General features: G+C 39.9%; 1 protein-coding gene across 1 annotated transcript in view; it reads right to left on the bottom strand.

Annotated features, from left to right (window-relative positions):
• Nucleotides 1–16,095, bottom strand: part of CNTNAP5 (contactin associated protein family member 5) — a 256,571-nt gene that overhangs the window by 40,713 nt on the left and 199,763 nt on the right. The window contains exons 14-17 of the mRNA XM_059820523.1: nucleotides 15,309–15,465; nucleotides 6,115–6,242; nucleotides 5,757–5,927; nucleotides 3,429–3,647 (exon numbers count right to left, since the gene is read on the bottom strand). Coding sequence (XP_059676506.1) covers nucleotides 3,429–3,647; nucleotides 5,757–5,927; nucleotides 6,115–6,242; nucleotides 15,309–15,465 — 675 coding nt within the window. The remainder of the gene's footprint in view (nucleotides 1–3,428; nucleotides 3,648–5,756; nucleotides 5,928–6,114; nucleotides 6,243–15,308; nucleotides 15,466–16,095) is intronic.

Raw genomic sequence — 16,095 nt, 5'->3', positions numbered from 1 at the left:
AAGATGGAAGTGTGAATTCATCCCTTACTGGACAGAAAAGAACCTACACACATAAAAGAGAAATCCTTCACTGTGCTTAGTCATTGGAAAATCTTCAGTAAAAGCCTAAATCTCTTAAAATACCTAAGTCAGTCAATCTGAAGATAAACTTCCAAAGAAAGTCTGGCCTTCTTAACACCCGTCCTTACAAAGTATTTAAAGGCTGATTAACTTCCTCACAACGTGTCAGTATCGCCGGATCAGAAGTAAATGAAGCACAGCTCCACGACTGCCTACAACTGACTGTTTTGTTAACATTGCTGGAGAAGGCTTTTGTTCAACTTTCTTTACTACAAATCATAGAAAGTAAAAAGTCTGTTTGACAGGCCAACTTTAAAAAAAAACCCAGACAAACTAACATAAAAACCCAAGAGCTATATTCTTCTATTACCTACAGTCCCAAATATATCTGGGTTTTAGATTAAGATGGAAAAATCTGGCCAAAACAGAAGTAAATAACTCATTCATAAAACAGGCAGAAACAGTTGACAAGGAATTAATTGGTCCAAATTAGCAGAACCCCTTTGAAATTATGTTATATGCCAACTTGCCCTGTAGTGAAATTTTACAAATGTCCAGAATTATTTTATATGTGTGATCTACTGTATATAACTCCCTAAAAGGAAAAGATACAAAACCACCTCACATATACTGCATATAGGTTGATGTCTCTGAAGCAACAGGAAAATAATCATAGTTTGAAAGCTACAGTGGATCTCCATTCAATCATCATCATAATGCTACATGATACTAATATAGTTCCTTCATCCCAAAGGATCAATAAATCCTTCCAGAAGATAAATAAACTAAATTAAATTCTGACATTGAGCCTTATTTATGAGATTTACAAAATATTTGAATTGATTCTGGAGAAGAATATAAAAAAAAAAAAAAGATTATCTCTTAAAGACTAGCTACCCCCAGTGTGGAACAAAGTTCCATGTTTAAATGGAATGAAATAGGGAGATTCAATCAAAAAAAATTTGGAACATTTTAAAAATAGCAAATCACATCAGTTATATGCATTATTAATTAAGAATGTGCATACTAATTGTGGAAACCCCTTAATCACTGTCAGTATGCAGAATGCTGCAAACAAATATGTTGTGGATTATAGGGCGAGTAGGGAGTAATATTATGTGCTGCTGCTTCTTTCCTTTTTACGATGTTGTTTATGCATTTATTTTTCAGAGGGGATAAAATTCACTTTGCATGGTTGAGGTATTGAATCAGTTGATTCCTATTAGAGATTGGAATGAGACCTTCAGTGGAGACAAATTATGCCACATCTGTGTATTGTTGGACTTCTGCCACCTTCCCCTGCAGCACCCAGGGACAAACAGTGTCAGAATCAGGAGGCTGCCCAGGTTTCCATCTCTTCTGAGTGTTCTTAGGAAAACTCAGGAAGTCAGGGACAGTTTTGGCCTTCAGTATGGTAGAGCTAAGGGCTGAAAAACCACTCCTAAAAACATTAGCGTTTCTGGCCCTTTTGTTCAGGGTTCCAATAGAAGTGTGGATGGACAACTGAATGCGATCTATTTACCGCACAGTGAGAACTTTTCACCTCTTGGCTGAGATAAAGTAACTATGTCCTAGAGTTTACTGTAAATATAAAGTACAATCAGAGAAAAATTTAGTCTGGAAGTCACTGCTGGAGATCAGCTGGTCCAACCTGTTCCTCAAAGCACGGCTATATTCGGATGAGGTACAGATTCACTTCTCCACCAAGACCAACAGGACATTTTCTGCACAGCTGCTACCCATCTACTCAATCCCTAGCTTGTATGGACGCATGATGCTATTCTGCCCCAGGTGCAGGGCTTTCCATTTGTCTTTGCTGACAAGGGTTCCTGTTGGCACATTTCTCTGTCCTTAACTACTATGGATCTCCATGATGCAATTCATCGATTATGCCACTTTAAAACCACCATGAAGTTCATTCAGGTAACCTGTTTATTTTCCTGAGACAGAGAAGCAAGCTTATAGGCAGACACTGCTTTTCAGATGTGAGATGGTAAGCAGCTGATATATATGACATATCCGATAGATGACTTATGATAAATCCTTGATTTTCACTCCTTTAAAAAGACACAACCAAAAATTTGCAAAAGTCTATCCAGTCATTAAATTCTCTAGGTTTTCTAACTGGAAACAGTACTTTGGCTAGATTTCTCTGGTGTTTCTAAGGTTTCTGAGCAGCCTAATCCTACTGCCTTCAGGCCTGGCCTCCCCCAGAACATGTTCTTCAGATCATCTTAGCATTTGAGAAACAAGTGATTAGCATCATGCTTCGTACCAGAAAACAAAAACCTTGCACTGTGACAGTCTTAAGCCTCCCTTCTGTGAGTTCTTCAGTGAACTTTCCTCCAGCTGAGTCTTTCAGAGATAATTTTAGGTATAAATCAACAGTTTTGTGGGAAGCACACCTGGCCATTGATGCAGCTATATCTATTTATTAACGGATTCATTCCTTACGTTCAGAGCCCAGTAAGTACTGCACACACACACTATAAAAAGCTCAAATGAACACCCCAAAAACTTCTTAAATCAAAGGGTGTGGATACACAGGTAAATTTTATTAAAATGAATTGACAGATTGAGGTTTGCTATAGCATTTCAGCTAAGTAAGAGAATCCATTTTAAGGAAAGAATCAGTAGTTACCTGAGTGGCCCTGAATAAGAAATAGGTTACAACCTGCTCCATCACTGAGCGGATTACTCAGAAAGACAGTGTTTGAATATAGAAAAGGGAGAAGTCCCTTTGTAATCCCTGATTATATTATCAAATACAAGCTGGTCCCAATCTAGGTTTCATTTGCAAGGGAGATAGGGAAACAAACTATATGCAAACAGAGATTTTTTTTTTATTTTTTTTTTCCCCCCCTTTGAAAGATCACCTTCAGTTACAATAACTGTATTTGCTTTGACTGTGTTCATAGTTCTCTCACACATGCGCTCTATGGCCAAATAAGGGTTTTGGCAGGAGTGCTTGAAGGAACAGACTTTAAGACCATACTGTCATCAGGCTGTGCCCCAGAAACTTACATGACCAATTTGTGCCTTTTACATTGCACCTAAAAAGAGAGATCACATTTCCTACAGCCAGTGCTGCATAAGAAAAAATGCTATGAATTCTTTGGCAATAAATACGTTTCAAGCAATCTTAGACCCTAAAAATACCATCTAGCATAGTATGGTTAAACTATGGGTAGTGCTTTGAGTGTAAAGGCAGTAGTTTGCGTTTACTTAATGTTGCCTACACAGGAGTGGAAGAAGAGAAAGAAGAATTAGGTCACCACATGCATGCTCAATGGTGAAATAATAGCATTACCAAGGTATGGACATAGAAATATTGTACATGTCTACAGAAACCCTTAAATGGTCCCTACCTACAAATAATTGGCTGTTGAGCTGCAAGCGGAAATGCCCCTCAGCAGGTGCCTCCAGGACCTTCTTGGGGAGGCTGTCCACCTGGAGAGAGGTTTGCTTGAGATTCCTCTCCGCTCGGACATAGTGCCATTGGTTGTCATTCAGGGGTGTGGGAGACTGCACAGTGGCTTCTGTGGGGCCATTCCCGACATCTATGGAGAAGGTGATCTCTTTGGGGGCTGGAACAGATAAACAGATGTGAAGAGGAAGTGAAGGTCTGAATTAAATCGTGGTTTTGACATCAAGAAATCTTACATAAATATAGGGTCCATTAACTTTTATGTCAGCAAATAGTACAGCATCATTTACCTCCCATCTCCTACACAGCAGCTTATACATAAATCTAAGCCTGCAGCCTCACTGTTTGATCTCTGCTGTGATTACGCTTGGCTGTGGGTACCCATCTTTTTTGCTATAACAATTACAGTGCTCTAGAAATAGTGGTTTATTCTCTTTTTGAAGTAAAAGTGCCAAATGCTGTACAAAAGTCACACAATGGTAGCAAAAGATTTTTGACAAATAATGTTAAGATGAGGGAAAGGATGAAGGAGCTCTTTCTGACTAAATCTTTCCAAATGCATGCGCTTAACAATTACAGAACTTGGCTGCAAATGGCAGGAGAGAATCCTACAAGCATTTGTTTGCCTGAATAAGCCTGACCCGGGAAGCAAGGAAAACCAGATGAGCAAAAGTAGTTCATTGGTGATCCTAAACTAAAGGGACGTATGTAACACATGTCCAGAGATAGTAAGGCTCGTAGAAAAAGGACAATAATTGAAAAACAACAGCCATATAAAGGAGTCCATCTTGCTCTGCTGGAAGCCTGAAAGGGGCCAGAACTTTTTAACACGCTTGTCACTGATTATTTTTCCTCTTCCTAAAACGCTAAATACACCAGAAAGACCAAGAATCAGATCCACAGACCGCACAACCAGAAGGTTGTGGATTAAAAGTCCATAAAAACCTGTTATTTCAAGCCCAACAAATTGGATAGGTCTGGTTTTGGAAGCTGCATCTTAGATAGTTAAGATAGGAAACACTCCACAGGGATAGACAAAGATCTATTCTGAGCCCCTGCATCTGCTAAAAGGCCATTTCCCTTCAAAGCAGCTGGTCTGTAGAACTTTCTTGGTACAAGGCCTTTAGGCTGCAAATTCCATCTGGCAGCAAGAAACACAACACCAAACTATTAATGAGAAGCCTAAGTTTAAAAGACAAGACTTTCCCCAAACTTTTAAATAACTCCTTGCTCTGGGAGTACAGATTTAACATGCATACAAAAGCTTTCACTAAACCACCCTCCTATTTTTTTGCAGTATTTGTTATATTCAACATCAAAATTACATTTTTACTTCTGTATCCCTGAGAATGAAATGCAGTACACTGAAGAACAATCAAATTGGACTTTGATGTGCAATTAACAGTAAATCGTACCTCATTACCTCGTGATAATGCAACATGACAGTTACCATTGGTTTAATGAATCGAAGGGCCTTGGGGCCCCGTTTTATTAAGTTTTACATTGGGTTTATTATAAGCATGTTGTAAAATGCATAGTACTCAGTTTGTTTTTCCTAAGCTTGACAGAATTTGGAATACAGAAGTCATATTTCATGTGAAAGCCATGGTACGCTTTTGTCACTAATAAATATCTGAAATCATCAGAACAGGAGTGAGGCAAAACCTCACTCATTAAGTTCCCTGCTACTCTCCTTTATATACTGAGTAGCAGTTGTACTGCAGTCACTTACTAGATTTTGAAGTATTCAAGGCTCATTACAACTGTGACTAACTTATCTTGCATTAGCTTCCTGTCCTTCATAGACTCTCACCTCATAGCTGTACCATGCACATTGAGTTCCTCTGAAACAGTAGGGCTGCATCAGACTGGCTATGTTGCTGATACAGAAATAAAGGTAACCATCAGAGTATTAAATTTTTAATCTTTCAACTAAAGTTAGAGTCTACAGGTACATCTAACCCATAGTTTTTTCTCTAAAGAGCAAAAAAAAAAAAAATAAAATCAGTGTTGAAAAAGTAAATTCAGTCACCTGTTCATTTAAGAAAGATAAACCTAGCCATAACAAGATTAAGTGTAATGACCAAGGCTGTATAGGGAAACTCTGACAGGAGAGGTAGATAAATCTAGATTAATGAGTCTATGTCTCCATCTTATCCTCTTCAGGCACCTCCAACAGTCTCAAGACAGAAGAAAATATGTCCTTTCCACTTCCCTGCACCTGTCAAATTGGGCAAATACACCAAAATTTATCAACAGCGAAACTTACAGCTTATTTCAACTCGTATGAAGTCTTTAATGCCAAGGTTTTCCAAGAACACCCCGGAGATGGCGGTAGTTTTGAAGAAGAAGGAGATGTCGGCGCTGACCTCAGCATGGAAGGTGGGGAAGTGCAGGTAGGAGGCCTCCGTGTTGAAGGAGGCGGCGTTCCAGAACTGCCCTGCAAACACAACCCCCTTCTCTATAGTTAATTGGTACAGGACAACAGCTGAGAGCTGCACGTGGAAAGCCACCTTTCATCAGATAAATAATTTTAAAAACCAAAAAAAAACCCAAAAAACAACCCCAAACCAAAAGAAAAAGGGAACGTTCTGTACCTATGGAAATTGAGAAGAGCTAGTACTCACTGTCTCCATAGCAACGCAAAGGGCCGATTTTCCAAGCAGCCTCAGAATTTGATCTGTTTGTGTCAGTGATCACTATCTGAGTTACAGGCAAATGGTCTTTGAAAGCAAGGAGGCCAGTATCATTTGTCCTGGGTTATAATAAACAAACAGAAAGAGACAGATTAACCACAGACAACATCCTCAGCATTCCTTATGCAAGGCAGTATTTGAAAGATGCTTACATAAAGATGAAAGGTCTTTTGCAGAATTACCTAGAAGACTGGTGACCAGTACACACTGCTTAAGATAAATACATGCACATGTATGCTCTATGCTCAGACACAATACCAACCCCTGAAGATGCCGTATTTGGATACATGATACTGTCTGGTATGGGCTATAACTGTGATTCAGTTGTGCAGAACAATTGTGAAGCTGAGGCAGAGTGCTGCCGTTCTGCCCAGTGGGTGTTAATGTAAACTCGGCATAACAGCATTTATGCTGGTTTTATACTTTATCAAAGCAGGAAGAGGACACGCGATACCTGATCCAGCATGCCGTTAGCGTGGGGCAGCCAGACAATACCCGATCCAGCTTCAAGATGGCTGGTACACAACTGACTCAGCATACTGTGAAGATGGTTGAATTGGCAGAGTGAGTTTGCACTGAATCAGCCCCTTGCATTACGTGCCTGTGGAAATTTTGGTTCAGCAACTGAAATACTGAAGGCTGATTTACTGCATTGTGAAACTACAGTCTCTTGTTTGCATCAGCTGGGCTTATTCTTCCACTGCGATTAGCTCACACACGGCTGCTAGAAAGGAAGAGAAAAGAAAGATTCCTAAAGGATCATTTCTTTGTTTTTTCTCTGAGTGTGCTGGGCAAATTGTCGCCCCCAAAATGCAGCACAGCATTTCATGGCAGCCCTCTGGTCCCTAAGCTGATGCAGTGGCTTGTACTCTGGCAGGGTATACAGACGTGCATTCATCCCACTGTACTTCATGAACTGAACTGAGTCCCTCAGGCATCCAACCCTGACCTTACCACAGCCAAACTGCCCTCTCAAGGTATTTCTCTATCGATTGATTATAGAGAGGCGAGTGCTACCATATCTTATCTCCATAGTGATGAGTTTTTTCTTCTCCTAGCTCTTTTTCTCAGGGTTGAGGTCTGCTGTGCATCTGGACTCATAAGCCTGGGAGAGCATCCTTCATGGAGCCGAATCTCAACAGTTTTGGAGGAGAGGATCCCTACCTCTGCATGGCCCAGCAATCTGTATGCATGGTCTGGACTCAACTCACCTGTCTGCTCAGAGGTGAAAGACTACATGCTGCACGTGAGGATGGCAACAATGACCGGATCCAAAATGCCAATAATCCCAGATTTACACCCACTGCTCTTTCCGGCAGGTATGACACAAAGCCTCAGGAAACAGCTATCACTTTTTGAGCAATACCACTGCTGAAGACTCTGACATCCCAGGCAGGATCCCAGACTACCTATATGCTGCTCATAATACCACCTTCCACAAACGTACCTCTGATTAGAGTTCCAGCTGTGGGAAGGGACACGGGACTTAAGCAAAGAAATAATAATCAGGATGAACGCTGCAACTGTGCTCTGACACACAACCTCGGATGTTTGCTTGGCTAAGTAAGTGCTCTACTCTGATTAATGTTAGAAAAAATAGAAGGGGTATTTTGATCTTTTTGATAAAGGTTGCATATATTTAATTTATTTTTCATTGCTTCTAATTACATGCAACACAGTTAATTGTCTCATAATTCCAAGGGGAAAAGGAGAGGTACCCTCTCTGACCCTAACATTTTTTTGTTGCTTCAGTGGGTGTCTGACATGCAGATAATTACAGACAAAGTGCAGCAAGATGAAATTCCGAGGCACAAGGCAGAGTGATGCCTTCAATACAGGCTCACAAAGAAAAATACCATGTATGAATCAAAAATACATGGTCTCCAAATCTCTTCACAGAGGTCTCTCAGGAGCATACTCATATAGCTTATTGTATCAATCTTTGAAAGTTAGTGTAAATGCTCTGAACAGATTATGAAACAGTTGTAACAAAAGCTGAACTATTTGAGTATTTCTTAAGAAGATAATTAAATAAGGCGTTTCAGTGAGTGGGACGAAGAAGAGTAGGCAGAATGAATGAATGGAAGGCAGAAAGATGCACAGAAAGAGGCCGTAAAATATGCAATATACACATGAATAACTAAGCTGGCATTTACTTTTTTTAAATAAAAAAAAATTCACAAAATATTTAGGGAGGTTTCCTGCAAATTTATTTTAATTTAAAAAATAGTGCAGTCTTTTGACTAGCTATGATCCACATTAAAATAAAAATCAGTATCTTCCTACAGCTACCACTGAAGATATCTACAAAAAAAATGAAATGGTGACATTTTAAAGATATCTATTCCACATCTCTGAAAACTGCATTGCTTATTAGATATTCTGTTATATTGCATGAAGTGCTTTCATAACGAATTTTATGACTCGAGTTTTCACTAGTTATATGCCAGTGTCACAGAGAACTTTAGTAGCATAGCTCAGCTGTGAGAAAGAAAAATATTCTAGAACTAATAAAAATCTTCACTTTTATGTTAATGCCTTGAAAACTCAATCAAGTTCCTCTTGAAGCTCAAACAGCACATTTTATGTATTTTATTCTCTCACACATGGGAAAAAAAGACTTGTGTAAGGATACGTATTCTCATACAAGCAGACACTGAAATAAAACCTATCAGAAAAACATTCTACCCTTCAGAGAACATGTTAATGAGAGGAACAACATACCTATTGTTGCAGTTTATTATTATTATTTCATTGTGGGAAACCAAATTTTTGGTGAAAAGTCAACACCTAAGATGTTTCAGTTGAGAAAAGCAGAAAAGAGGTTTGAAGACACTATGCAGGACCTCATGGGAGCTAAAGTTTGAGTGTCTTAAATTCATGGTATTCTTTAAGTTGAACTTATTTCAGACTCCATTTCTTACAAAGCACCACAATTCCTCTTCTCTTTACGGGGTATACCATGGCAGCCTCTCAAATATAGTGTATTATGCCTCAGAGAGGAGCAAGAGAGCTTCACGTACCTGTAAAATAATTTCCTGGAGGCACTGCTGTGGCACTACAAAATACAAATATTCCAGGGTTTAGACAAAACATTTGGAATTTTGCCTGAAGGGGGCTTGGGGATCACTTTTAATGTACTACAGTTTTCAAAAAAAAAGTGCTATTTTCTGATAGAAAGCATCTGCACTGTGATGTGCACATACATGAATGTCTTTTAAACAAAAATAAAACCTTGTTAGAGTCATGATTTTTGTGTTTGTTCCCAGAGCTAGTTACTTACATGTATTTCAATTTAGCGGTTCACGTACACTTAAAACCAGATTATATTTGGTTTTTCACAGCTGCTTCTCAGGTTAGCCAAACCCACTACTTTATTTCTCTTAGCGGCTTTCACATAGCACTCCATGACCACTTCCATCGATAATGGCTTTTGTACCACACTATGCAGCGCTTCTCAGTATTGAGAACTACGGGTGGGTCCTGCCTGCAGGAGGGCCCCGGGGGGTGACGCTCCTTGGCCAAGAACGTAAGTTAAAGTCCTGATTTCACAAAAGTCAAAGCAGGTTTTATCCCTTTCCTGAAAGGAGTCCTGTACACACAGAAAATGGTACAAATAAATTAGTAAACTTGGGAAGCAGACCTTCTGCTTACCTGACTTGGCACTCAATTCGGCACAAATTCAGAAGAAAATCTGAATGTTTTTCAGAAGGTGGAAAGCACCCTCAATGAACGGATGTTTCTCTGAGCTCTTTGCATAAACGGTCATATCAATTTGTACTTCCCAGAAGCAAAACCAAACCAAACCAAATCCAATAATGCCCTTTAAATTAAATCACTGAAATATTTTTAGTTATGGGTATTAAATACAGTTGGATGTCATCTATTTATCCATGTCTGAAGATTAATGTCTGTATCTACCCAAAGGACTTCCTCACTAAGCTATGAGGCATGTTACACATCAAACAAATGATCTATGAATGGGGGGAGGGAGCAAAGGAAAAAAAGAAGAAAAAATTTTTGCTGCGAATGCAGCAATGCTAAAGGTGATACTGCAGAAACTGGATACTTTAAGAGGTATCAGAAGTAGTCTTACCTATAAATGACAAATAACAATTTTGATGGTAAAATTATGGGACTGTTTTTCTTCTTTCTGGCTATTAATAAAAACACGCTCAAAAAAATCTCACTCTATGGTATCCTAACAGTGTAAGCCATCATAAATTGGTAATCTCTAGGTAGCTGTTTCCATACTTTTCCTAACAGATGGTAGAGCAGTGGTGCCATTAAATATAATTTCTTCTCATATGATCCCCTATTGGTACGTTTTCTTTTAGTACATTAATGAAAACTCTGGTGGGGTCTGAGCCTCCATAGCTCAGATATTCAGTACAGATTTTCATGAACACAGTACATTTGGGGAAAAGAATACTATCATCAGCAGATGTCAGTGAACAGCATGAGGAATGGGCCAGTGAAACAAGCTTCCATCAGAGAAAGTTTTGAGCCCTGTGTAGGACATATCACTAATAATCCAAAGGAATACCTTTTAATTGCTCTCTTACCCACCGGCTGCATCCAAAAATGCTTTACTGGGTACAATAAAGTAGAGTCACAATAAAGAAAGAAACAGCAGCAGAAGGGGACATACCTAATAGTTGAAGGCAAGATGCAGTGGCTGTATTTTGCTGAGTTCGAGAAAAGGTACAGAGAAAGAGTTTGGTAATGATAGTAATGAACAATTCCTGACACCTCAGGGGCCTGATACAGTCAGCCCTTTGCAGGCAGCTTTTCTAGTTTGTTGACAAACGCAGTCATGAAGGCAGATATGTGAGACAGCTCTATACAGGCCAGGTCACCTCCAGCAGGGTTTATTTCTGAGCTCACAGGCTCTGCGGAGTTGCCTGCACTGCTTCTGGGGGAATGGATTCAGTGCAGGATAGTGGCTGAGCAAACAAAACCTGTCAAATCTGGGCTCGTCAGCGGCTGGGTTTCTCTGCCCTGCTCTCCTCAGCCCTTCCAGTTTTAGCACCCTGGCCCTGGCACAGCTTTGCACAAATATAGCTTGTCCAAAGAGGGCTTCATTCGCTTCCACGTGGCTTTGCTCCTCCTCGAATAAAGCTGGATACACTTAATATATCTCTGTGAGCCAAAGTGGGTCTGACAATAGTAATACCCCTCCTCCCTTTTCTCCCTCTGCTTCTTTTCATGTCCTGTGGTTTCCTTGTTGCTTGCAGTACCCCAAAGGCATGGTAAAGAGGTGAATGCATGTTACTTTGGAAATGAGAAGACTCAAAGGCTTAGTTCCCCAGCGAAGAAGGCTGTTCTGGAAGATAAAAGAAGAGGACACTCCTGCAATTTGATTAGCAAGACTGGAGAATAGAAATAAAAGATGGCCAATCAGCTGCTGGTTGGAATCAACACTGTCAACCACACTCTGCTGAGATGCCTGAGCTTCCTGTACATGACTTCCAGAGATGCCGCTCTTTCTGTACAAAATAAAAAGCTGTAAAGTTCTCCAAATTCACAAGGTTTCCAGGTGAATACAATCAGTAAGAAATAGGTTTGGTTCGATGACTGGCTTCGATCAAGTGTTTGCATTTGAAGTTGAAAATGGATTCCAGACAGAGAGACCAAAGTAGCAAACGGACTTCAGGACAGTCGTGCGCCCCCATGGCATGAAAGAGGTTCCTTCCATTTAAATGAAAGGTTTGGTGAGCAGCAACACTTTCATTGCCAAGGCAAGAGAATTTTGCTTGAGATGAAAGACAACCTGGGAGAGGTATTTAAGGATCCAAAGGATCCCTAGAATGGACTTAAGATAACACACCCCTGTCTGCATTTCATAAATGCTTTATTCTTTAGATCAGTTTAACACCTTTCCCCAATAATGCCTGCATCAAGAACGCACCTTCTGTTTGAAACAGGGCATATCTTTTGAAAGACAATCGGTTTGAAGGTAAGTGCTTGAAGCTATGGAAAATCTGTCTCCTCTATATATAACTTGTCCCAACAATTAACTATTCTCAGTGTTGGGGAAGGGGAAGAGAGAGAAAGAAAACATTTTCTGAACTAGATTTAGCTTTAGTTTGCAGCTACTGTATTTCTGTGAATGTACCCACCCTCTAGCAAGAGCTTTCAACAGTCAGGAATCTCTTTTTTAGAGGCATGCATAAAGTCACTTTTAACACCTTTCCAGATCCCTTGCTTGGGACAGGGTGACAACTTATGCCTCTGCTCCTTCAGCAGAGGTCTTCTCCTGTTCTCCAACAAATACCACAAAGATGCTCCACTATTCTGCAGTGACAGAATTAGCTGCCATCATGCTGTAGAGCTTGGAAGTATGGTGAGGAGCTGGATGGAAAAAAGATATTTTTCACTAGAATGCTTTAATAAAAAGAAAGGTGAAAAATACAAAAGCCTTCCCCACATAGCATGCAACCAATTATATTCCTGTTCATCTGGCCAGCATAACTCCAGGGGAACTAACTTGGTGTCAAGTAAGACCCCAGAGAAAGCAGCTGGCTCAGGTGTCTGCTTAGATATCATTTAAAAGTCAGCATGCCTAGAAGTGTATATTGTGTGCTGCCAAACACCTGGCTCAGGACTTTTTTCAGGTCTATTTTCTCTTGTTTTCCATTTCTTTTGCTGCTCTGAGAAATTAGTAGCTGTTTCTGCACCCAAGACTTAGTCTAGGGAAACCAAATCAGAGCAAAATCCTAAGCCTGTCTCCTCTTCAGAAGGATGCTCCAGCTATTCTGGTGAGTTCCTACCTCAGAGCTGCAGTGAGCAGCCTGATTTATCTAAAAGGAGCAAAAATTATTTTCTGGTTTTCCACTCTGCAGCACCCATTTTATTTCATGCTAAGGCAAATAAATGCATCTACCACTGTCTTGCTCCTTCCACTCTAATGTATAGCACGTTAAAGTCACAGTTCACATCTCAGCAAGTTTCAGATTCAAATGCTCATTATATATCAGGGGGTCAGTGTTCTAGCAGAGAAACACAAAAGCAATCTTCAAGAGGCATGAAATTTCTTATGTTTAGAAACTCTTTGTAAAGGTCAGGGGTTTTTTAGCTTTTAAAAAGGCAACCTGCAATTCAGGATACTACCAAAGTCCAAATTTCAAATGGATTAAAAACCAAAACAAACACCTGAACCCCCGAACCAACAAACAGTAGGCAGTTTAGCTGAGGAAACTTCTATGCATATCCTGTTATTATAATGAAATTAGGAGAAACAACTAGCTCTGTGAGCTGCCAAGCTAATGAAGCATGATTTCCAACATCTCTCTCCCATGAGGGTTTTCCAAAATCTAATAAAAGTGTAAGCTTCCTTAACTTCCTTCTTGTGGGTTTTAATTGGCTTTTTCCCCTCAGCCTAGCATAAATTTTCATAGGATGTGTAATTTCTAATACTTTTGAGATTTCTCCTTCTCTGTTAAAGATGTTTGAAATGTGTGTGCTTTTTCAAAATCATTGGGTGTGGGGGGAAAATGGAGATAAACACCGACAGCATAACTCGCTTAGGTCTCATTTCCTTAGGAGACTCAGATGAAACATCATAAAACTGCATTTAGCTTTCACCTTGCATTGGTTTGTACAATCTAGTGGTGTACTGCCCTGCAATCTCAGACTCTGACCCTGATAGTCTGCCAGTGTAACACACCCTGCTCTGCTTGGGTAACAGCTCACCAAAAAGTGAAATGTGGATTATGAACAGAGCCAAGCACCAGTAAAACCAGATGCTTTTGATGCTTGCGTGCAAACCTCACCAAAGTGCTTCTGATAACCAAACATGAAAGAAAAGATAGATTAACATGCACAGCCAGGCCTTTCTACACAAATCTATACAAATCACATTCATAAATGAACATTTACATGAAGATCTTCCCAAAGAAATCCCTTTACAGCTATGATGTTTAAAAGTGAATAGTGACCCCAGGGATATAAAGGGTCCAAGCAGTTAATGACATTGTCTGGAAATGAGGCCCTCTTGCAAATGCCACACATCGAGCAACGAAAGAAGCCCAACACTTACAGAGACAAGTAATTTCTGAATTATTATTTTTTTTTGTTTCAAGACCCCTTACAGTTCCTTTCTACTTATTCTCTTTTAAGACAAGGTTTCACAGGGATAATTCGGACACTATTTCAAACACAGTAGCCTATTACAGCAAGACATTTCTTGTCTACTTCCATTATTCATAATTTCTGAACTACTCAAGGTTAAAATATCTTTTTTTAGAGAAAGGGCAGCAGCTCCTATCAGTGGGTGGTACAGAATGGAGAGAGGGTGAAGCAGAGTTTTAACATGTATTTTCACAGTGTTTCAAATAGTACTTTCAACAACACTCATCTGGCATTTCTGTCCCATCCAACACAAGTATGGAATTAATTGGAAAGTTCACCAACTAGCTCTCAGCTGCTGGAGAGTCTTTGATGGTGCAGAGAATGGGAGAAGCTTGTGAGGTGGCCTTTGCAAATTCATGCAGCATCAGGTCACAACAAAGGTCCAAACCCGAGGAAGGCTTTGAATGTTCATGCTGTAAGTCTAAAACTTCCTATGGTGACTGAACCAAAACCTACAGAAGCCAAAGGAAGTCCTTCCATTGACTTTAAAAAGCTTGGGACCCAATGTAAAAGAAAGTTAAGGAACATACAGATATACTGCTTCATAAGAAAAATACAAGTCTTTTTGATAGTACAGATTTCTTCTTTAGCTTTCTGTACCTGAATTTTGCTGTCTATGCCTGAATTTTCTGCTCTGATGTATACCCATGCACCAACCTCCTAGAGCCTTTATTCATGCAATGCTCCAATTGAATCAATGGAAATTTTTAAACAAACAAAATGACTGGATTTGGCATTCAACAACAAAGATTTTTTTGAAGACAACCCATCCCAGCAACCTGCTTCAGCCAGATATCTTGTCTTTGGTTCAAATGAGAAATTTAAGCTTAAATCAGAAGTCCAAATTATAGTCCAACTTTTATTATCATTTGATCACACTCAAGCTATTCAAGCTTCCTGAGCTGTGAATCAGGAAAAGGTATAAGCCTTCTTGCCCTACTTCCTATTCCCAGCTCTCACACAGACACTACTATACACGTTAAAATTATTACCATTCTTCTCTATCTGCGTCACAGTTGCAAAAATATCTCATATCCAGACAACTTTCTTCCAGTCCACATGCACACTGTTGAATGCCCGGAAGAGATCCTCCCCAGTAAAGGTGCTTTTCATTGGCACGGCCAACCCACCAAGCAAATGGCATTCCATCTGGATGAAAGGGAAAGAGAGGGGAAAAAAGACAAAAGAGAAAAAGAGAGAGAAAGAGAACTTGATAAGCAAATTGGATTCTCCTGAGAATGAAAAAGAGAATGAAGGTGGACATGTTAAATAATACTGAAAGAAAAGATGTGAACTACAGACGAAGTAACAAACCATAAACTTTGCCCAAGTTCCCTTTTATGGAATACACATTGAGTAAGCAACAGCTCTATGGTAATCCTGTTTGGTTTGAGGAGCAGATGTTTTCCCCATAGGGCTCACATGCCAATCACCCATGAGAACCTTGGTGTATTTCAGCTGCAAAGACTTTTGACGTGCAAACCCAACACCGTTGTCTGCACCAGCTGTGTCCAATGTTTTTGTGTGACGCTAGATGGGAGATTTGATCACTGAAGGAGTCTGAAAACAACTGTCCTGCCACGACTCCCGCTGCACAGCTGTCTTGAACCACCCAGTATTGGCCAAGGACCTCTTGCAGTGTCTACCCGTTATGAAAGAGACTCTAGCTCTTAGATCAGTATTTTTTACCTTAAGACTCGTATATAAAGAGCAAAAGTCTTCAGAAACAACACACAAACTGACCTGTTACTAGGGGCTTAATACAGTTCCTCTCAAAAC

The sequence above is a fragment of the Gavia stellata genome, chromosome 8 (genome assembly GCF_030936135.1).
Source record: "Gavia stellata isolate bGavSte3 chromosome 8, bGavSte3.hap2, whole genome shotgun sequence".
NCBI classification, from domain to species: Eukaryota; Metazoa; Chordata; class Aves; order Gaviiformes; family Gaviidae; genus Gavia; species Gavia stellata.
The sequence above is the reverse complement of the archived record's forward strand: the minus strand, read 5'-3'. Positions and strand labels throughout refer to the sequence as shown.